This window comes from Condylura cristata, unplaced genomic scaffold (genome assembly GCF_000260355.1).
Source record: "Condylura cristata isolate star-nosed mole 26May11 unplaced genomic scaffold, ConCri1.0 scaffold00029, whole genome shotgun sequence".
Lineage (NCBI taxonomy): Eukaryota > Metazoa > Chordata > Mammalia > Eulipotyphla > Talpidae > Condylura > Condylura cristata.
The window spans coordinates 5,193,701-5,217,712 of NW_004567130.1; the positions used below are offsets into that span (position 1 = coordinate 5,193,701).

Genomic DNA, 24,012 nt, shown 5'->3' on the forward strand with positions numbered 1-24,012 from the left:
AATTGAAAAAAATTAAGTTTAAGGTGTGTAAATATACTCATAAGATGTCTGGAACTGCTATCTTACTGCAAGATTTCAAGAAAGCTATCTGCTAAGGGGAGGAAAGAGATCATCTCAACGTGAGCCAAGAGTCCCAAGAATGCAAATATTATCAACTATAATCTCTTGTTCAAGAGATGGAGCTAAGTAAGTTTTTGGAACTCTAATTATCTGGAAAAATCAACTAAGGGATGAGGAGCACAGAATCGCCACAAAGGCACTTATAGAGCCTGTTTATTGCATAACTAGCAGGCACATATTCCAAGATTTTACAACACTTAGAGGGTCGTACAGTAATTACAGGAGTAGAATGTACAATAACAATGAAAAATACAGAATAAGGATGACATGAATAAAACACATTTGAACCAAAGACATTTCATTTTCCTATGCAGCATTTTCTTTCGTAAAAATAAGGACCTCTGACTTGGACAAGGAAAGAAAGTATAATAATACCGGGAAGCTTGTGGCTGCAGTTTGAGCACCAACACATGCTAGCTTCACTATTGGCTTTTGCAACTTTAATTGCTTAAGAATTGTCTTAACAGCTCCTGAGTTGTGCGTCTATAGCTTCAATTTTATGAGATTCTGTATTTGATCTTTGGGCCCAATTCGTTGTTCTTTGGCAAATAAGAACTATTTGCGTTGAGGCAGATGATTTCAGCGAAAGGAGCTTAGGGGTGGAGCTGTTTCCTTCTCTTTAGCAAGTGCCAGTTATGTAAAGTGCACCTCCATCCTATCAGCTTTGGGGGTAGGGTGAGGTGGGGATCTGAGAATGAAGGGTAGAGAATGATGTCACAGAATGCAGACACTAGTGCAAGGCTACGGGACCCACGTGCAAAAGGTGGGCAGAACAAGGTGCGACTTGCTGACGGCACCTGAGCACCTCGACACGAGGCCCCAGGTGGTGCAGGGGAGTGCAGGGGCGCGAGGACGCCTGGAGCCTCCCGGCACACGGCGCCACTCCACCTGGAACTTGTTTCCAGTTTGGCACCGCAGCGTTAACAGAGCAGTTGCACGCTTCCTGAGTACGCCTACAACTGGAAGTACTTTGTTGGTTCCCATGCTTCTTGATTTTATTTAAGGACACAGAAATAGCATCCTCCATCCAAGCGAACAGGCGGATGGCTCACCGGCCAGAAGTCTGTGCTCCCAGTGAGGTCAGGGGCACCAACTCAGGACTGCTAAGGGTCACTCCCGAGGGCCACTAGCAGGCCCACACGAGGACAGTGCTTGCAGCCCAGAGGGTCAGTTAAGTACATGCAGCATGCAGACAAGGCTGTCAACCAGGGCTTGAACTTAAGGTAGACGACCTCCTTTCAGAGGGCATCCTCTGAGCATCCAACAGGAGCGCGGCACTTAGGGTTGTGCAGCCAAGCAAGTGGATGAGCTTTGACACTACTTCTCAGTGTAGCAAAACCTGGCAAAAGCCTCCACATGCCTCAGCTTAGTAAACCAAACACCACTGTGGTGCTCCTTTCACAACAGCATATGGTCAAGCGATAAAGGTGTTTGTGAATCAAACAGTTCTGTAAATATACAGGCTTATTCAGCGTGTATCTAGGCAACTCGATTACTCTGACTTCATCAGGTATGTGCGTGAGCATTGTGGGCGGGACACAGGGCTAAACATGGACTAAGAGCAACATAACACAGGGTATGGCAGCCACATGACAGGTGAGGCTCCATGCCGAACCAGGGAGCAGGGAACCCAGGGCCTCACACTGCACCCTGTGGTGGAGGCTATGAGCTGGCAGGCTAGAGAAGAGAACTCCCCGACACATGTGCTTATGAGTACATTAGCCGCCAACGTCTGCAAAGAAATGGCACAAGAAATAGCCAGAATTGTGGTATATCTTAAAAAAAAAAAAAAAAAAAAAAAAACCAAAAACAAAGCTCTGACAACCCCCCCGCTCACTATTCCACACAGCAGCCTGAGTGGAGCTGGGGAGAGACTGTCTGTGATGGGTGAGCCCTGGGCCCCCTCACTGCGCCCCATACCCAGGCCTGACTCACCCCATCACACTGCCTGGCGGCTCTGGTCTGGGTCTGGTCACACAAAGAACTGTCGGCAGCGACGAGGACATGCATTAGCATTCAGGACAAGAAAGATCATTTTAGAAACACAGGAAGCAATCTCAATTGTTCTAGAACTTAAATCTGTACTCACTCGTAACTTTGGGAGAATGGAAGAGAGAGACTCTATGTAAGGGATTCTTGAAAGGTGATGTCTAATTTTTACGTACCAGCAAGGAAATGAGCATGGATGGCTGCTGTAACTCTTAGAAGAAGGCCTTTCAGGTGAGGAGTCACGTGGAGCAGACCATGTGGGAAAGCTTCAGGGGTCAAAGGCATGACAGGGTTTTGGCCCTGTCAGGGAGCTGAGCGTCTCCTCAGTTTATGGCAGTGACATCTGCATGGGTGGCACAGTCAGTTAAGGCGTCTGCATAATGTTTCTCTGCTGTCCTTTCGGAATGAAATGTCCAGTGTCTGGGGGGAAGCAGAACACCGGCCCACACATGGTAACGTGGACAGTGTGCCCAACTGGACAAGACTGAACGAGACACGAGCTGGAGGATGAGCAATCGTCTGATGCCAGGCAGATTCAGGACAGGGCGTCAAACAGGGGCAGAAGAGCAAGAGAGAAAGATCAAACAAAAAAACACTGAACATGCTAGAACAGAGAAAAGAAATGGAACAATTCATTGTTTCCTTCCAGGAGAGACCACTACACTATTTTTAGAAAATGGCAAAGCCCATTCTCTATATACATGCTTGGAGATACCCCAGCCTTAAAGAGATCAGGCCAGAGGCTAGAAAATCCACTTATTGCACAATGCTTGGTAGGGAACAGGTAATGGTGATTTTTGATTCTCTTTTTAAACCCAGCTCTCTCAAGTGTTTTACTGGAGAGCTCATTTATAGTTTTAACCATCGGCAGAAAGTTTTAAAGGGCGGAAACTTTCTAACAAATGTTAAACAATGAGGCTACGCTTGTGGATGTCTATGACCATGAACTCAACAGTCACGACAGTACAAGAATGTCAGAAAGTAAACTGGCAAACAGGCACAAAATAAGGCAAGTGGGTTAAATTAATAGTTGAAAAATTGTTAGAAAACATGCAAAAATAATACTGAATTTTCTTTTAAAAAGTATTAAACTTTCATTAAATCTCTGTCTCTGTAAAAACCGGAAGAGTCTCATGTCTCAACTTCAAAGTGGACTTCACAAAGCCTGGGGCAGAGGCCAGGCTGCAGCGTCAGTTGTTGTTCTCTCTAGTGGTGATGGTGACCAGCTGCTTAGCGGCCTTGGCGATGTCGTATGCGCACTGGATGACCTGCTGTGTGACCAGCTGGATGTCCGTGGGCAGGCCCGAGTCCCCGGGGAAGGCCTTCTTGCACTCTGACTGGAGTCGGTAGGCACTGGATGTCAGTAAGCGGAGGGATGTCCTCACCATGTCAGACTTGGGTTTCTAAATAGAAGAACAGTCATTCGCCGTGAGCTCCAAGGTGGACACCCAAGAGCAGAGACAAGGCTTCTCCTGAAAACTCCTCAAGCTCTTCCACCGTGAACGGCACTTCTTTTGTACTTTTCAAAGGGAATGCTTGGAACACAGCAAGCTTTGCACCCCAGAATGTGAGGTGCCCCAGTGCTCTGAGTCAAGGGTCAAGTGCATGCATGTCAGAGTAGGTGCTATTCAGTACTACTATTTCAGTAGTCGGTGCTATTCGAAGTGGATTCTGAAAAATATGGACCTACTCGGAGGAAATACTCAAAGTAAAACTTCATTCTGTTCATGCTATGCCTTTGAGCATTTAGTTTGTACAGTCCTGTCTTGTTAAAGCCCTATATTTCTGAACAAAAGTAATTCAAAGCCCTAGAGAACTACTTACATTCTCTGCTACAAAAAGGTTAATCTAATAAAAAGGTCATAAAGAAAGTTCTTGCATTTTGTTTAATAGTATCTGAACCAAATAAGCAGGAAGTGACTTACTTTGGGGAATAATGCTGCCATTTCTGTAACAGCTATGTGTATCCTCTCTGAGCAGGGAATATAACTGCAAAATATTGAAGAGGTTATTCAAAGACAATAAAAATATTCAAAGTGAAGAAAACTTAGAGGTTAAATAGGTCCCATTTATGTTTCCTGAAGGGGCTGAAGCTATGGCCAGCCCACTGTGAATGCTATACCAACAAAGCTTGAATTGTAAAGCAGGGGCTCCATTCTTTCTTGAAAGTTCATTCACTCTGATAAAAGCAGTCTCCAGGTGTGACCATAGGCAACACTTGTAAGTGAAGCCACAAAAACAGTCAGTCTGTAAAGATATTAATTTATTTCCATTTGTCTCATCTTCCTAATTTCTTGAGAAAGAAATGAGGCTTTCCATGCAAAAGGCCACAGAAGTTAAAAAATAAAGGACTCGGCCCATCCTGGTGGCACAGAGGGTTAAAGCACAGTACTGCAAGCTGGCCGCAGCCACTTCAGTGCAGCCATTTCAGTGTGAGTTCAGCCCCCAAACCCAGATGTGATCCGTGTGGCCTGGCAGACCTCTCCTGTCTTGCCCGCTGCTCCTCTCAGCAGTGTACTTTGTCGATCTGCCTGTTCTGCTCCCCACTCTGTATCTGGTGAATCCTCTCACTGCTCCTGTACCTCTGACCTGTACCCCAGTTCTGTATGCATTAAATAAATAAATCTTTAAAAAAATAATAATAAATAAAGGACTTAAGAATATTTCCTTACAATTAGCATTGGTGTCTATATCACAAAACCTACCTGGTCTTCAACCAATGGATGTTTCTAAATTCCTTCCATTCAAATACACCTGATTTGTTGGGGCATCCAGTGTTTTACTTTGTGCATACAAAGAAAATGGAAGTCTGCTTTTTAAACTTGTTTAGACACTTACCTACTTTCTCATGGAGTAGCCATGAAGTGATCTGTAAAAAGCTCTGAGCACAGTCCGTACTTTCTCAGCCCGCTGCCAAGCTCTAAGAAGACAGCACATTAAATCTGCTATCTTCATCTTTCCTCCAGGTCTCCAAGGACCCCGTGGACAACAGCCCAAGTGTTCAGGCTCTGTTCTGCATGCTTGGCAGAGATGCACATCCTCTCCCCAAGAGCCCCATGAGGTTGGTACCATTATTACACCCTTTTCTCAAATGAGGAACCTGAGGCCAGAAGAGGCTAAGAGCCTGCCTCCAATCCCTCCAAGCTGGTAAGAGAGCAGAGCTCAACCTTGGCCATCCAGCCCCCATACCCAGCTCCTCACTGCTTATCACACAGACCTTTTCTCACCTCTGAGGCCAACAGATTCACATCTTTATTGCAAGCCCCTTTCCACTGCTTAGATGATGACAAGTGGCAGAATCGAGACTTGAGATTTATCCAGAATCCTTAGTATTGGTAGTATGACAAATTCATCTGGGGTTAATTTTTTTTTTTTTTTTTGTAATGTTTGTATAGAAGACCTGGGGTAATAGGCTAGAGTGTGGGTGATGGTCAGAGCATTCCCCACAGACAGAATGGGGAGCAGAACAGGCAGATCTACTGAAATACACTGCTGGGGGGTGCACTGGATGATACAGGAGAGGTCTGCTGCATCATGTGGGTCACCTTCCTGGCCAGGGATTGAACTCAGGCTGTAGTGATGACAATGCTGAGACTTAACCCCTAGACCAGCAGGGAGGCCCTGGGGCTAGCTTCTTCGGACTTAAAAAATGTTACTTTTGGGGCCCTCCCTGGTGGCGCAGCAGGTTAAAGCACAGCACTAAGAAGCTAAAGCCACTTCAGCATGAGCTCAATCCCTGCCCGCCCCAGAGGTGATCTACATGGTGAGGCAGACCTCTCCTGACCCACCCACTGCTCTCCTCAGCAGTATACTTTGTAGATCTGCCTGTTCTTACTCCCCGCTCTGTCTCTGGTGAATCCTCTCACTGACCCTGCACCTCTGGCATGAACCCCATTCTGTATGAATAATCTTTTTTTAAAAAGTGTTACTTTTCTGCCCCGAGTTGTCTGTATACAAGATGCAGAGACAAAGACAAAATGAAAGTGGTATACCACATTGAGACCAGGCCCGAGGACTGACCCAGGACCCAAGGGAAATGCGATATGGGAAGAGCACTTATGGGCCTGCTTTTAGTGCGATAAGAAGTACTGATGTGAACACACAGGTTTGGCCTTGCAAGTGCACTCATGTGGCTGCATTTTAAAATTTCTCTTCCAAGCTCTATAACCAAATACTGCTCAACATCCATCTTAGCACTGAAAGCCTTTCAGGTACATTCTTCCTCCATCTTTTGAGTTATGAAGTTCAATCCCTCATAAAGACTGTTATAAGCCATCTTTGTACTTCATTTTTTATAAAATAGCTGTCAAAATCATTTCAATTAACACAGCCTACATTTTAATTAAATCATGAAATCAAACCAAGAACACAGTTTATCATTACCAAATACCTTCAAGTGGGAGATCCTTTAGATCCATACAGCACATAGCATGTAATAACAAAAATGCCAATGAATGTTACTTAACTTGAAACTCTAAGGAGCTACAACCCATTTGGTCCCAGACACTCAGAAAAAAAGGCAAGGCCCACAACTGTTTGTATTGTGCAGGAATATTCTGAACCACTATGTCTATTGAGATAGTACATTAACTGAGAGTCATACCTACAAGCTTTATATTTTGTTGTTTAGTTTTCATTCTGACCTGGAAATATAATTCACCCTTTCCTCTTGCTACACAGGTAAGAAGTTTTCCTAATGACCTTCATGACTTAAATTTCCTAAAATTTCACTCTCGAAATTTTTAGGAAGTCCACAATAAGCCACAAAATATTGAGAAAGTTCTCTTCTTTAACAGAGGGACTTCACACTTACAACTTGTTATCTTTAACATCATACTCTCAATTGTTCTTTCCTCAAAAAAGGCTTTCATGCATAACATAAAGTAATTTTAAATTGTGCATGTGTGTGCAATGTGTGAGGGCGGGAGAGAGGAACAGAGTGTGAGAGAGACAGATAGACAGATTCAGACAGGTGGAGAATGAGGATGGAGGCCTAGAGGGTGGACCAAGCCACAGGAAGTCTCGGGGACACAGGAGTTTTGCTTGGCCCTGGGAATCAGGACCACATGCCAGCATGGGTCCTCTTAGCATAGCTCATTGGCTCGATCAACAAGAGGAGGAAAAAGGAAAAGAAAAACCAGAACAATGCAAGGTTATAAACCAAAGTGCCTGAGGTGTGCTAATAGAATATCAATTTGTAAAATATAAATTGTTTAGGCCAATTCTGGTTTAAATCAAGAGAGTGAGCTAATGATTTAAATGAATTTTAAAAAAAGAAAGTGGATCACAACATTTACTGAATGGATTTGTACATCTTAAACACCCCAACTGTAGCAAGCATCATACCAGGATCTTCAAAGCAAGAGATGGCCGCCAAGCAGATATTTATATTTTTGACAACTGTGAAAGAGACAGGCAATGCAACACTTTTTTTTTTTTTTAGTTTGAAACAGGAGGACAACACTTTTGGACTGGGGGAAATGAGGAATGAAGCACACTGTTAAATGGTGGAAGAGCCTGAGGAAAGGAGGCTCATCTTGGTATCAAGATCACTTTAAAGACTACACTTTGCAAACTATGAAACATTTTGCTTTATGTAATAGGATAATGAAGTGGCCTGTGGCCAAGGCTGTGGTCTGAGCAAAGAAACTAAACAAGCGCAGCACGTGAGGCCTCAGAGGCCTATCAGAAGAGGCTGCCTGGGAAAACGGGAAGTAAACAGTTGTACAATCTTCCTGGAAGGAGGCTGAGAAATTATGTGGCTTCCTCTTTCTGAGCTCAGCTGTGAAGGCTCTTAACTGTCAATAAAGACTAACCACTCGTCTTCCACCCAGCAGAAAATAATAGTGCTGGGAGAACTCATATGAACATAGGTACAGGGGAGAAACGAGATGAGCACAGCAGAATGTGAGACACTAACACAGCTTATGTTAAAGAGAATGAGGAGAGAAAGGGCTTATGCTGGGCATGAAGACACGTTCTTCACTGAGGCCATGCACTTGGCCGACCTCATGAGGAAACTGGGCTTGCTTTCGTATTTTGCACAATCTCTACAGCTTTCTCAACGTCAACAGGGTGATGTTAAACAGTGTTCCATGGTGTGTTTAGGTCGGTCACGGAGGTAAAACTAGGATGGCACCCAGACTGGTTCACCATCAATCTGAAGTTCTCAGAGAACAAAAGGACTGGGCAAAAGCAAGTTCCTGCAGACTCTGTGAGTAGAGAATAATCTGGGTGACTAGATCAATTTCTACTTGTAAACCACCTGTTTCTTAAACATTTACACATGCACACACACAAGCACACGCAAGAGGTCCATTTCAGGCATTTTATATGGACAAAACTCTTCTAAGCTAAGGAGACCCGAGTGAGCATAATGGCTGAAGAACCGATCCTAAGTTTGGAGGTAGCTTCTCTCCTTCTCCACCCTGAACTAGGAATATCACCTTCCCAACTATGCTGCAGTTACATTCCTAGAGTCAGTTATTTTAGGAGTGCTTAATTTAAGATAAACTGAAAAAGCCCTGCTAATAAAAAACAAACCCAAATTTATAAATTGGTTCTTAAGCCTGGAAAATCAGCACATTGAAAAGAATCCTGTTCACAACTGGGGCAGCATCTCTGCCAGAACACAGACACCCAGGGCTTCCGCACCCCCACCACCCCCCCCTTACCTGTCATGTTTATTTTCTTGGGCTGCTCTTAGGAGCTCCTGTATGTTTTTGGTGATCTGCTCAGTTTTCCGGATGACATCCTCAGTGCTGGGGAGGACGGAGCTGGGGGCTGTGTGAGCTTCTGCTGCCTCTGGTACTGAGCCCTCACCTTGCCACACCATGCTCCTCTGCCTCCCCTTTCTGCTGGACCTGTGAACATCAAAAATTGGCTGGATGCACCGCAGCTTCTTAGCTGAGTGTCTGCTTCAAGGAGCCTCTTCATATGTGTTTGCTAAATGCATGAACCGGCTACTTTTGTGGTTTTCTTTATCCTGTCTGGCAGGAGATTCAAGTAAGGCTGTTTCAGCAACAAGCAGCCACAGCTCACGTGGAGGCTGTTTCAATCTACCATTGGGCTGGAAATCATGCTGCTATTAGAAGAGTAAAGATGGGGGAAAGTGGAGTGGAGAGAACAGAGAGGTTGTGAACGGGGAGGGTGTTACACTGAACTGTGTACAACATGCTGGTTAGAGGAAAAAACACGTCTGTGGCCATAGTGTGAGCTGAGAAGAGGTGTGAACTCTGAACCTATACCTCAAGGGTCTGAAAATAGAGAAAAGAGGTGCAGTTCATAATTTGCTTTTCCTGACACAGTAAGCGAGTCTTAGATATAAGAGCCCAACCCTGACACATTTTTCCTGCAGATGTACCCCATGTCATCTGGGTCCGTGTCATTGGGAGTGTTGTCATAGTCACTTTCAGGTGTGCTGTTCTGCTTCTCCAGCCTGGATGCCTACAAGGGACAAAAGGTGACCCCCATTAGTTTAGAGCTCAAGTCACTTCTTGGGAGCCTTCCCCAGGAATCATTACCTTCAGACCCAGATCTCATTTGGAACAAGAAACCACACTTTGTCGAAAATTCAGTAAAAGAGGAACAGTAGATCCAGAGATTTCTTTCCTTCTTTGCACCATTTTCTTCTTAGCTCAGATGAACAGCCATAAGCAGACCCTTGTGAACAGTCACAAACTAACACTGATATGCAAGGCAAATCACCCACACTTAAGCTTTCTAAGGAATACAGGACTTAACTATGAGATCCATTTAAAAAGCAAAGGTGGAGCAATGGAAAAAGCACAGCAATATGAAGCCAGCCGCAACTGCTTCAGCACAAGTTCAATCCCAGCCCAGTGAGGTGACCCACCTGGCGCAGCAGACCTATTCTGTCTCACCCGCTGTTCCCCTCATCAGTGTACTTCATTAGTCTGCCTGTTCTGCTCCCCACTCTGTCTCTGGTGAACCTTCTCACCATCTGCACCTCTGGCCTGTATCCCAGTTCTGTATGCATAAATAAATGAATCTTAAAGAAAATCTAAGCAAAGGTACATCTCCATTCACAGACAGTCAGCAGTGAAGGTCGCCTGCAAGTTGTCTAGTTAGAGGAGATGAGAAAGTGAAGGATCAAAAGTCTAGGTAACACAATCAGGTTGTGAATCAGGAGAAACAGCTCCAGGAACCAGGTCCTGTCTGTTGTCTCCAATACTCTAATCTTGGGGCTGTGAGGATTACCTGCCACCACTCAACACTTGGAGAGGGCTTATCTAAGCCACACTAGTGAAAATCAATCTTACTAATTTATTGCCACATGCTGTTTGTGAACCAAAATATTCTAGCACAATGTGATACTAGGTTTCAAACTACTTTGTCACCCAAACATCTTTTTCTTAGAATGTAACGATTTGGTACAACTATGGCAATTCAAAAATGGGACAGATTCAAAAGAAGAATACTAAAAATGTTTCCAGCCTATGGCAGCATCAAGTACAGCACCTTCCAAGGTGACAGATTTTGAAGGGATCTACATTCCTTGGATGTGGGCTTGAAGAGGACTGTGGTAGTTACATTTAATAAAAATTATTTGCTTTCAGTATTTGTTTTATCCACAGTATTTGACAATTTCTTCACTACGAACAAAATCCAGAAGCTGATTCAAAGCCTAAATGGATTATCTTGCAGATTACAAATACAAGTATTTCTGGCTCTATTCCTTGAATTTAATCCAAATTAATCAAAATATCTAAAGAATTTCACTGATGCTGTATTAAATGTAGCTCAAGTTATAGTTGTAAATTAAGACCCCTGTTTTACCAAACAGAGACTCTATCATTCCAGCCAAAAGCATGGCTAGTTTAGAGTAAAAGTCAGTGTCAGGAAGTCTACACAAAGTCTAATTCTATGCCTCCACTTGTGACGCCCACCCTGTGCAGTCCTAGGCCAGTGAGGAAAGCAGCCACCCTCAAGCAGGAAAGACTCCTATTTTTATCCCCAGTCCCTTGTCTTTCCCAGTCCCTCTGTCTGCTGAGTACTTTCACATTTCTCCCACATGCTCTGTTCTCATAATTTACCCAAATTATCTGGCAAATAATTAAAAATTTTGGCTTTGGAGTCATATAGCCTAAGTTCTATAAAGTCCAGTGCAACTTTTATGATCCCTCTGGCTACACCTCCCAACACCATGCAGTTGTTCCACTTGCTGCCTTATTCTGATCTGCCTTTATGAATGAACCAGGGAGTCACTGCTCCTGGAAGTCTTAGCACCAAAAACAGGCAGTGCATTCATTGCAGGGAAGAGAGAAGCAGGCTCTTCCAGAATTGACCTCAACACCCATCCACCCCAGGCAGAAAACAAACTCAAAAATCCACCCCATCTTACCTTTCACAGGAAATGTTTGACTAAACTTTAAATTTCTCTTCCTTTATATACATACATTCACACATGAACAAATGTATTTGTATGCATCTACACACACACACACAAATGGATGTTAAAACTTGCATTTAAACAATTATTCTAGAAAATCCATCCAGAGCTGTACCAGTGGAAAAAATCTAGAAAACAGAATTAAATCCAGAAAATCCCAGACTTCTATGATGGATCTCTTTAGTCTGATGTAAGCTTGATAATTACAAATTAAATGCATTATGTCACAATGATGAAAAGTACCAAGTTTCATTTAGACATTTTTGAAGAATAACAACTCATGTTTCTAATAAAAGTACTCAGGAAATATTTCTAAGGTATTTAAAACAATAGATTGCAAAACCACCCAGGAAATCAGTAACTTACATATTAAATCCTTCATTGTTGTCAACAAAAAGCTTAGTATAGGATTTCAAATTAGCTAGTATTTAATGAAAATTACTGTAAGCATGCAGAATTAAGATCTGTTAGTTAAAAATGTTATCTCTCAAAGCTGTTAATAGAAAAGTTACCTTATAGCTGGTGCTGGTTCAGTTTATTTAACAGAATTGCAGTTTTCTCTGAATATACCGCAAAAAACTAAACTCCCAATGAAGTTATCAGGAACAATTAATCAGGATTATAAGTTTAAATGGCCTGACTGCTAATTATGCATAAAACCATGAGCACGCAGTTCTTGCAATGATTTTCAAAACTATCCCTGACAAAAACATTTTTAAATGATTTCACAATACATAAAAGAGTCTTGACTCTTATTAACAAAATTGCAAGTGAGATATTTTTAATTTGCCCCTTTATTATTAATAATTTAATATTATTATGAATACACTGCAGATTAGTATCACAACTGCTCAGAAGACTAAGTATCATAAACCAATTATTCTTTTTGAATAGCTACTTTTAAAGTACAAAAAAGAACCCCCAAATGCCCTTATAAGCCACGAGCCACTGGCAGTGGCAAAGGATGATTCTCTAACCTTCCTGCTGAAGAGGGAACAGACAAGGTCCAATACAAATCCTTCCCTGTCTGTAAATGTGGCCCCTCATCCACAGCCCAACTTCCCTCCTCTCACCTCAGTTACAACACCCTTTGGTTAAAAAAAAAGAACCCGGACCCGAACATAAGTCGTCAAGAGTCTGTTCTTTCCACGACCTACCCAGTTTGCCATCATGGGAGTACTTCTTGAACGGACTGTGTCTTTGGGACCAGGATGTCATATAAGTCCCTCCGACCCTTTAACTGACTTAGCGAAAGGCTGGGTATGGAGGAGGGGCTTCATAAATATTTGTTGCCTGACAACTCCTGATCAGGTCCTTAGCTGACTCTCTAAGGAATGACTCTACACGTCATTCTTCAACAGGTGGGACATAACCAACTACCAAGATGAACTGCTCCACAGTAGAACAGTCTATGCCCCAAATGTTGCCCTGTTACAATCCAGAAGTAGAGACAGCGACTGCAAAACCTCAGTCTGTCAAGTCTGGTGCTGACAATACAATGTGGCAGGAGGTTAAAAAAAAAAAAAAAAAAAAACTAACTAAAAAGCCTTAGTACTTCAGTTAATCCAAATATATTGGTTTTAACCTGGTAACTGTGGCTCTGTAAAAATTTGACAGATTTACTCTATTGCAATATTTAACCAGCAGCCAGCTAATTTTCTGATTATTTAAAGGCAGCACGCTCAAAATAAATGCTGCAGCGTGGATTGTGAACTTTGCTAATATTACATGAAACTGAGCAGGTGAAGTTAGACACAAAGGAGGTCACCTCCTACAGACATGCATGTGTGCATGTGCGTGAGACACCAGGAGGGAAGCACTGCCTCATGCGGGGCAGAGGGCAGTTAGGGGAGGGGCAGCAGGCCAGGAGAAGCACAAAGCGCCAGGAGCACTGCCCATCTTCCAGAGAGCAGACCGGTCAGAATGTACTTAACCCTTCTGGCGCTTTCGTCCCTGGACCAGGAGAGTGTGGAGGGGAAGGAAGGCAGAGATGAAGAGGAGGTCACAAGCGCACTCCTCCCGATCTGGAAGGGGAAAAAGAAACACACTCGGGGAAAATACAAAACAAACAAAAACCCCACCACCAACTACCCTGGCTGCACCCAGGTTTCCCTGGAAAGAGTTCTAAAAAGCAACTCGCTACACGAGATCAATGCTGAGGTTTCTGTGACAGGAGGGGAACTGTCATGTTAGCTCAGTAGATTCCCAGAGATATCTAATCCCTTAAGTGAAATGCCTCCTGGAAGCTACCTGGAATTTACAGGCTACTTTTCTATAGGGGAAAAGGTTAATACCTAGCATAATTTGTCAAATTCATCAAATGTTTTTTAATAGACAAAAGTAGTACTTGTTTTTCGAGCAGGACTGATAATATGAAATGAGGAACTACCTTATTAAAAGTCGGTGTATATTATAAGTTAACAACACTCTTTAATACAGAGAGACCCGTAATAACGTGACATACTTAATGGCATGTGTACATTCTGTTTCTCAAATAAGTACTAAACTAACAAAGTTTAATAAGTACTAAAACAAAGTTTCTTTTCTTAAATTTGTTTCTATTATACAAAAGTAAGATACTTAGTTCAACGGTATCCCCATTACAACAAATATATAAAGTAAATTGCCTTATAATGTTTAGTGAAAACAGCTTGAAAAGTAGTAACACTGTAATTTTACTGTACAAAAGTTTGACAAAATTAAGCTCAGGTTTAATTTATTAGATCATAGCTTTTACTCTGTATTTATTCAGAATTTTTTGGAAATACCTGTAAAATTTAATAACAACAATAATGACATTCAAAGATAAATATTATCCTGAAAAAACATCATGTAAATTCAAGGTGTCTGTAACGTTCTGTCAAAACACAGATGTCAACATTAATTCAAAAGAAATATATTTGAAAATTTCCCAACATAATACTTATCTTACTGTAAGACTATTAGCATTCCTGTACAGCATACAATCTTTAGAATATAACACTTTTAAAATCAATGTAGAGTTTTTACACCCATCTTAATCTCATAAAATAGTAAATTACACTTTCCCCAGAGAGGAGGGGGATGCAGAAGCTAAGCAGACATGCCGACCACATGGAAAGGCTGTGGAAGCCTAGAGGCTTCTAAACCTGCAAGCCCAGCCACAGAGACCACCTGTTCAACTGGAAGGAGCAACTCAGCTCTCCCTCAAAGAAGACAACACAGACCAGTGAACTTCAATACCTTTCTTTTTTTCCCCCAAGGAGATTTGTTACCAGAAAAGCTCCAATACTGGCTAACTGGGAAAGATACTATGGATACAGTGAAGAAAAGGGGGCAAGGGCCAGAACTGCAAACTTTGTTGGAACACTTTGGAAATAGCCCTGTTTCTGGAATGCTGCAAGCCTCTGTCAACAGGTTCATACAGCAAATATAAGGACAAGTCTCAGCCAGATTTGGAAAGTCAGAGAAGTGGGGTAGGAGGCGGACAGGTTCAGAAGAATTGCAGCAGTCAGGTTGGGCAGACAGTGAACAGTGGAAGTGCCAGTGGTGTTACTTACGTGTGCAGGGAAAGGCTGGAGTCTTGTCCTGCTCTCTTCAGGGTGGTCCACTTCTCCCAGTGGGAGATAGGGTTTCTGACCTGATCCCGTCTCGTACATAGACATGGGCCTACTGCCCCGGGCAGATGGACGTCGCTTTAAGGAAGAGTGGTTGGAAGTATCTGTGTACTCAGAACCAGTTTGCACCTGATATATATTGGTTGTGGACTGTTTCCTGAGGTTCGAATTTTCACTCTGGAGTGTTTGAAGCTGAAAGAAATGTTTGGCAGTGGGACTGTGTTTTTCCACAGCAAGCAGAAAAAGTAAACACATAAAACTACCAGCTTTAAACAGTAAGAACACCAACTAACTGGGTTGTAAGTAAAAGGCAACTCCAAATACAAAGTTTCTTCTAGAATGAGTGAAACACAATCAACTGACTTCATCGTTTAAGCAAACTAGATAGTTTAACTTATGGAAAAACTGCAGCTTGGACTTTTAAAAAACAAAATGTATAATTACTTAAGAATTGGTCATGAGAAATGTTGACAGGCAAGCTGTCCTCTTAAGGATTATTTTAAGGTTTTTCCAAGCAAGAGCTTGTGAACATTAAAAAATACTTAGGTAATTTGCTTTATGAACAAGCGCTGAGCAATTTATTTGCAAATGCCAAAAATGCCAGCAGACACCATGGAAGCAGCACAAAGATAACTAGAGTTGCTTTGCAAAGCAAGAAAGAGAGTGAAATTCAGCTTATGAAAAATCAGATCAGCTACTGTTCCCCAAAAAGCCAACAAAAAAAAATTATCAACACGTTTTTATTATATAATAGTCTTGACATTCCAAACAATTTAGCACTTTTAAAAAAAGAGGGAACTGAACAATGTAAGTTGGCTATATTAATAAGACATGAAGACACCCGGAGACCTATGAACTATGTCAACATCTTCATCTGAATGCTCAACGTAGCACGCTTGCTTCCCTCTGGCGATCAGTCAGCTTTCAGCCAGGACTGGAATTTCTGGCCTTTCTCTCCTTTGGTTTTGTCACCCAAAATGTGACAACGGTGGTGTCAGCTTTAAACACGCTAATCTGACTGGCACCACCCCATTATAATTAGAGGCTGTCACCCGGAGACCCTGAATGCTCTTTCCACTCCTCACATGCAGGCTGCTTCATGGTGTTGGATGAATTAGTTAAGGGATCAGCAAGGAATCGGGTTACTCTTTAGCGGCTGGCATTTTAAACACAATTAACTGAGTCCAGTCTGCAGTGTCTTTCCCCTCTGGTGCTCCTTCATCTTCCATGATATTTTATAAGCTGGGTGTGGTATGAGTTCAGCTGTCTACTCTTTGACAGATATTGAAAATCTGACCAATTCCCCACCAGGGCCAAGCCTTTAGTCCGCAAGCAACCAGAAGATCATTACTCTTTCAATAGCAAACACATTCAGTGTTAGCAGTTACTTTCAATTTCTATTTAGAAAGCACCGATGTGTGAAAAATACACCAATAGTAGCTGCTCCTCTTCATTAATTAGCATCCTTTCCAAGCAACTGTTAAATGTGAAAGATCAGATACAAATCATGCTACTTTGTCAACTACATATATATATATACACACACACACATATATATAAACTTAACCTGACTTTGAAATAAAATCAATACATCTTTGCTAAAATAAACAAGTTCTACATACTTTACATTAAAAGTGCCAAACTTCTGTGATGCTGTGATTTACTGCCTCTTTCAAGAAATACCCTTTCTCAGTTTTCTCCAAGAGTGAAAATGACACACCAGTTTTCTTTTACGTACAATGCTCATATCAAAAAAAAAAAAAAAAAAAAGAAGAGCTGTCCAGTGACAAGCAGTCAAGCAGTCACTGAAAAGTCCTACATTCATTCCAGGATACACACAGGCATAGGGTGACTGTCAAAACTGTTTATTAGGGAACCCTTATCTTGAAATGAAAAGGTCAGGTCCAAAGGGCAAGCAACTGACACACACCTCTCAAGGAAAGGCTGGTACACCTGGTCATACATATGCCTTTCTATGTAAAAATCTTTTTTTAAAAGGTTCTTCAAACAAGGCCTTGCAATCTTTATCTAAAATACTTTCTATGCCTCTAAAACATGCCTGGATTTTGCTTGAAAGCATTTTGATCAGCACAATTTCTTGGTCTCAATTTTTAAAAATTCTAATGTGCTGTAATTAGAGATGTTCTTAGATAAATTTGAATGATGCTTATAATACCAGTTTTTTTTGTCCAGGAGCCTTAACAGGAAATGAAAAATTATAATTTAACAGTAGTTAATAAACAATCAAAAGCATTTCTAAGGATGTTTATTTTTGAGACAATGGCAAATAATTTCAGTCTATACTTTTAAAGATGCTTGAGACACTTGTTTTCAGAGATACATGGTTATCTCTGGAAATACAAAACTTCTAGAAATACTAAATGAGCATTACAGAATAAAAAAGGTGTTGCTCAGTAGACTGATTATAATGGCAAAGTCAGCATGTGTCAGAAAAAGTCACCTCAACAAAAATATTCGTTCAATTAAGGGGACAAACTATAATTCTTTTTAAATAAAAGACATTTCAGAAAAGAGAAAGTGTAAACCCTGTATGGTGAGCAAAACGGATCTTAGTATGCCTTCCTCATGGCTGCACACTGGTCCCAGACAGGAATAGGATGTTACAGAACAAGTATTTGATCAAAATCTGATTTTGGCAATCTGGCATTCTTGTCACCCTCAATTATAGGTATTATAGTCATCTATCTCAAAAGATTTCAAAAATGATCGAGAACTCAAGACCAAAAGAATCCTAGGCCAAACCACAGGCGAGGTGCACTGTAGTAACTACTGCCCTGACAGCTTCTTTTTAGTTATCCTGCCTTCCCCTAGGAAGTATCATTGAGAAGGGACCACAGACCAAACATGTCCTGTTCTCGGTAATGATTCTAAACCACTACAGTGTATGAAGACATAGCTACTATCTTGTTTTGTTTCTATTTAAGGGAAGTATACAAAATCTCATGTTTGTAAAGTCCTGGGCAGAACTGAGAATTTTTCAACTTCTTTTTAGCATTTCCATAAAGCGTTATACACATATAGGAACAGGAAGTTACAGAACATCCTATTAAGCATATTCTTTACTATTACTATTACCATACTTTTTTTTAGGAATTAATGTATTCATGTATTTCTGACTCAGAAGCCAGTAAATGAGCACAGGTTAAGCAAAAAGGATATTTTCTTATTAGTGCACAGTTCTTGCCACTGCATGTGAAATGCTTTCTTAGGTTTATTGAGAACCTCCTCTGGCAGACCCAATCTAGGCTCTGAGGATATCACAAATTAGTGGTAAGTACCGGTGAAAAGAAAGCAGGGGTGTGGACAGGGTGGCCAGGACAGTGGTGGGGATGGGTAACAATTCAGAAGAGTCATGGCTTCAGGGTTGGAGGAGGACGGGGCTGCCAAACACATCCACCCGGCCAAGGCTTTGTCTGTTCTGTCTTCACGGTGAGATTACTCTTTAGAACCAGCAAAGAAGAATCTCGCCCATGGAGAGGCATCGAGGTTCTCAGGAAGCTCAGAAAAATTCAAGTACTAACTGAAACAGACACTTGATAGGTTGTTATATTTCTCCTACTTGGGAAACTTCCTCTGGATTTAATACTAATCAAAGCTAATTCATTTAAAATATCCAAAGACATACTACTTCCAAAAAGACAGTTCGGCCCAAAGATTTTTAGAAGGCTATCACAAATACAACTGGTTTTGTTTTTGTTTTTGTTTTTGTTTTGTTTTGTTTTTTCATTCTGACCACAAGCATTGTGCCTGGGATTCTTCCTTATACTATGGGGTTAAAGAATCAATTATCCTGGCATTGATTAACATGTTACCTTTTTCTGCATAATTCTCAGCTCGTCACTCAAGTTGTTATTCACCTTCATTAGCTGTTGTATCTTGGCCTCAGAAGCCACTAGAGCGTTTTTGACCTCCATAAATTCCTGTACAGTGACTGGTCCATCTGATAAATCTGAATCTAGGCTCTAAAAATAAATTGGGGAAAATGTTCACAATCTGAGATGATGATTAACATTCAAGACTGACAGCTAACGAATTTCAAATTCTGATCATGCCAGCTGGATTGCAAAGTTAATCAAACCGAATAAAGGCTTCTGAGAGTAATACAAAACTAAAACATAAAGGTAGGGTTACTACAGTATTTGAAAAAATTTAAAGGCAGTATTTTCTAAGAGATTAGATAGTGGGGCTCAAAATGCACTTTGAAATTGACTAAATGTATTTGTCTTATCTGGCTTTCCTTTGATTATTGAATTATTTTTAATTTATTCTTTCATGAATGCATTCATTCCAACAGATTTTTATGTTCTAGAATTCTAGGGGCTTCGGATAGATCAGACAAGGTAACAAAGATTCCTGCTTCCATGGTGTTGACATCCCAGCAGAGTGAGAGAGGAAACAAAAATAAGTAACACAACAATTTAACAAAAGTGGTATGTGCTATGTAAAATGGGTAAAATGGAGCAGGGTGAGGGCCTGGGAGCTGAAGGAGGTGAGAAGATGGGTACATTTTAATGAGGCAAGTGGGGTAAGTCTTTGGTAGGTGAGACTTAAGCAACAGTCCAAAAGAGGTAAAGATATTAGTTGAATGGCTGTCTGGAAAGAGAACATTCCAGACAGCAGCAGAGCTCAGCTAGAGGGCAAGGGAGTACAGGGCAGGGGCAGTGGGATTATCAGTCTACTAAGGACCCTGTCATGTAGGGTCTGGTCATGACTTTGATTTTCACCGAGTTAACCTAGTGCTTCTGGGGACTTGGGTAGCGCACTTCAGACAGAATGAGTGACATTCTTGCCATCCCCTCCATCATTCAATGGCACCACCATGTCACAACTGTGTGAACTGGAAATCTCCATACATACCTTCTTTAAAAGTCTAGCTCCCCATTTTAAACATTTAACTCATTGCCAAGACCTATCTACTCTTGCTTCCGGTTTATCCACTCTCCAGGGTCTGCTTGTCCCCATTGTGGCCAGGTCCCAGGAAAGGTCCTGGGGATTCAGCAGTGGGTAGACCAGCCAGATCCCTGCTGCCATGTCCTCAGGCCAACACTCTGCTACAGAAATTTCTCTCTATCTGGGCCCTCCCAGTTCAGGGCCGGAGGCAGTCTACATCAGCACCTGCTTGAACTTCTTTAAGAGTTCCCTAACAGGGCTTTCTTCCTTCAGCAGAACAGTCCTTCCTAACAAAAAAGAGGACCGAATATGGCTGTGAGCATCACCTCCCTGTCCTGCTAAAGCTTCCTGGCTCTCGATTGTGCACCAAGGGCCAGGCTTCTCAGTTTTGCTGTCCTCTGTGCTATGACCTCCAACCCTCTGCTGCAGCTTTGAGTCCAAATCTTTTTAGCTTGTCCCTACACATGACAGGTTTTCCCCTAAATGCCTGGTTCACTTTCAATCCAGACCATCCTTCCCTGCATCTGCACGTGTACCGCTTATGGCACACCTGCAGAATGATCCCATTTACAAAGCCTCCCCTCATATGCTTCCTCAAAGCACTAAGTCTCACCTTTTCTCACCCCTTGTACCCCAACTTCTGTCTGCGCTTCCTGTAACACTACCATTTTGTACCTCCTGGTTGGTGGAAAGTCTCACAGGAAAGAAGCTAGGCCTCGTTCAGGAGAGTATTATCCAGAGAAATGGCACACAGTAAACATTCATTGAGTGAATAGAAAACATCAGTTTCTCCTCACAAGTTTTATAAAGTCATCACTACAGTAGGGCTGTGATTTAGCAATTGACTCAGGGACTCAAAGGACCCTTCAATTTAGAAACTATTTACCTTGTTTCATTTTCACTTGGCCCAAGCTAGTAGTAGTGAAGTCAGCTTATCTCCCAGCACTTACCCAGGAACAGTCCTTAAATAAATTACAAATCAGGCAATTTTTCAGGAGGAAAAATTTTAGAAACATTCGCCTTTTGTGTGCAATGTGTCACCTCACCTTCTGCCTGTTTGCCTTGGGGGCAACAGTTTCTAAATCTGTGTCTTCATCTGAGGCCACACTGTCATAGTCCGGCTGATCGTTGTCTTGACTCTCGCCACTGTGCTGGTTATTCACTGCTTTCAGTATGAGCTCCACATTGTCTATCAACAAAAGCAAACACATTACTTCAGGCTAACAATTTTTCTCCCAAAAAATTGGTAGGTTTTTTGGGGCCTAGACATTTGAAAGACTGAAAAGTCAGAAAAAAAAAACCCAATGTCGGGATAACAGAGTAACTGATCAACCATCCAGGTAGCCTACTGTAAGTTGCAGAAATAAAAGCACCCCTCTGAGCTATTTACCCAACACAGGCAAATTAGGAAGCTGGTTTCAGAAAGAGCTGCTCATACTACAGAGGCAGGTTTCCAAGTTTTTAATGATTCAAGGAGCTAGAGGGTGGCTCCAAATCAGGAAAATAAAGCTATGACTAAATGTAATTCAACTGTACTGCAACCTATTTACAAGGTAATAATGATTTAACATCTCCTTGTAAACATGTCACACTCGTATTAAAGAGCCTAAAACCAGATGCTCAAAAAGTAGGCACATTGGCATTTGAGTCAGCTAAATGTCAGTGACAGAGAAGAAAATGACAGGAGACACACATCTAGGAGAAATGGCTTGTGGGGAGCAAACACATTCTGAATAAAAAATTAAAAAATTGGCTAAGTCTCTCTAATTTCTTTCAAGCAACTCAAGCTAACCTGAATTCCAATACTGTTTCTGGATATTTTGATGCCATATCAAGGTGGTAAGTTATGTTTACTTATGAGATTTACATTTTTTTAAAATTGATATTTCAAATATATATATATGCCATCTGATTATGGAAGTAATAAAGATGCTCTATAAAAAATTTGAAAATAATAAATGAAGTAAACAGAATTATCATTCATATCCAATAATATATTTTGGTCTGTTTCTTTCATTATTTTTTCCTCCTAAGCATAAAACATAAAGTCAATTCTCATTAGTTGTTGTGGTTAACTTCTAAAAGGTTGCTGTTCTTAGTGAAAATACAGGGTTAGGCTTTTGTGAGACTGATCATATTTTCATCAACTGGTTAATACATAAATTTGTTTTATGTATTTGTTTAAAGATACTTTCTTTACTACCTATTGTTGACTCTGCCGCTCATAAACACTGTTGAGCACTGTAACTCATGACTGACTGCATATTATGTAGCACACATCTCAACGTTCTTGTGCTCAGGAATCCTAGACAGCACTTCAGCACTATGCTTAGGGTAATTTTAAATAGCAAGATCACCACAAAAAGCACAAAACTATGTGGAAAATGTGACACTAAACAGACCTGGGAAAGGACACCTGCTTACGGAATGAGACCTGTAACAAAGCAGTGTGGCCTTGTTTATAGTGTCAGCAGGGAACTTGTGTGAGGTGACTCAAATGTTTTGCAGTTCTGTACATATCCACAAATTACCACAAAAGTGGGAATAGGCAAATCTGCAAATATGGGACCTATGAATACTATTTATATTTACAGGTGATATGTTCGTTTATCTGCATGTAGATAAATTGTTTTATCAAACTGGACCATACTAAAGCTTAATTACTTTGTCAATTCATCAATTTTAAGGAAAAAAGTCTATATTATTCAAATATGTGTCTAATCATTGCTTTATATTTTGTTGTTTCTAATTGTTTTAATGTTATATTACCTATAAATCTATAGTTATTTTCCTTCAATAAACACTTAGAAGTGGAACCACCAAACCAGAGCATGTATATTTTGAGACTTCAAATTTAAGAAAGGACCACAGTAACATACCTTCACTTCAAACTAATAAACTTTTTTAGAACATGTTTATTCCTGCTGGAACCAATAAAATCAAGAACAAATTGCTGCCAGTTAGTGATTATTGTCTTTGGGGAATTCGATGCTAACTAAAAACCCAACTTTTATGGTACATATTTCTTCTGTTCAAAGGTCTTACAATACAATTACATTACTTATTTAATTAAGAGAAATTGCAGTTATACTATGTGGGTTGGGGAGGAAGAATATTCCTAAATATAGAGACAGGCCCCTAAGTCGCTGAACTAAAGATTCACAGGGAACTTCAGGAATAGGTGTTCAGTGCTCTTTGTGATTTTAAGTACAAGCAATTCTTACTGTAGACATTTTAAGTTTACAGTAACAAACCCATTTTGAAGGGAAAAAGCAGGTAAACTATAATTGCAATCTTTAAGGAGTATTTTCTTCTGTCTTTTAACAAGATCTAAGTCTTTGGGGTTAATTTTGGGATGCAATTTCGTAAGCAAGATAGGTGATCTAAGAGGAAAAGAACTGTTTGTAAGATAGCAATGCTGAAATATTCATAAATTACCAGGCATAAAAGGTAGCTTTTCATCAAAACATATTACAAACAAAACTTACACTAATATGCTATTATTTAAATTAATTTATAATTTTAACACTTGTGTCAAGTGTAGAAAGCCAAGGAAGCAAATATTTAGAGGTTTGAAACAGTTACCTTTTGAACTAGAGAGAGGACTGCCTTGTTGTCTCCTTTTGGCATCACTGAGTATATCAATAACCAGGGTGGCAAATTCATGGGCATTAAATCGAGCTAATTTCTGTCTGCCCTGAGGGACAGAGAAAATTAGAGATATTCCCAAATGTAAAAATACAGCAATATTCACATAAAACTAGCCAGACTTGCTAGACTTAGGCAAAGGCATTCCAGCATGATCAAAGCATCATTACAATCAATCAAGTCAAATATTAACACTATCCTTGCAGTGCTACCAGACCTTGCAGTCTGCACCAATTTTAAACTCTTTATTTGTAGCATGAGAAAGCCCACCTTACAACATCCTTAAGAGACTGGAATATCTTTTATAATACTTTACTAATTTAACTAATGACACTT

General features: G+C 41.0%; 1 protein-coding gene across 10 annotated transcripts in view; it reads right to left on the reverse strand.

Annotated features, from left to right (window-relative positions):
- Positions 1 to 255: 255 nt before the first annotated feature.
- GIT2 (G protein-coupled receptor kinase interacting ArfGAP 2) overlaps positions 256 to 24,012 on the reverse strand; it is a 49,603-nt gene continuing 25,846 nt past the window's right edge. For 4 of the 10 annotated variants that reach the window (XM_004690843.2, XM_012730979.1, XM_012730978.1 and 1 more), the window contains 9 exons: positions 23,614 to 23,725; positions 21,075 to 21,217; positions 18,951 to 19,100; positions 15,061 to 15,309; positions 13,456 to 13,545; positions 9,473 to 9,555; positions 8,784 to 8,972; positions 4,035 to 4,098; positions 256 to 3,512 (listed from right to left, as the gene is read on the reverse strand). In XM_004690843.2, the coding sequence (XP_004690900.1) occupies positions 3,300 to 3,512; positions 4,035 to 4,098; positions 8,784 to 8,972; positions 9,473 to 9,555; positions 13,456 to 13,545; positions 15,061 to 15,309; positions 18,951 to 19,100; positions 21,075 to 21,217; positions 23,614 to 23,725 (1,293 nt within the window). In that variant the 3' untranslated portion in view covers positions 256 to 3,299. Of the gene's footprint in view, positions 3,513 to 4,034; positions 4,099 to 8,783; positions 8,973 to 9,472; positions 9,556 to 13,455; positions 13,546 to 15,060; positions 15,310 to 15,842; positions 16,595 to 18,950; positions 19,101 to 21,074; positions 21,218 to 23,613; positions 23,726 to 24,012 lie in introns of those variants that run through there. The other 6 variants (XM_004690846.2, XM_004690845.2, XM_012730981.1 and 3 more) reach the window with 4 other exon arrangements.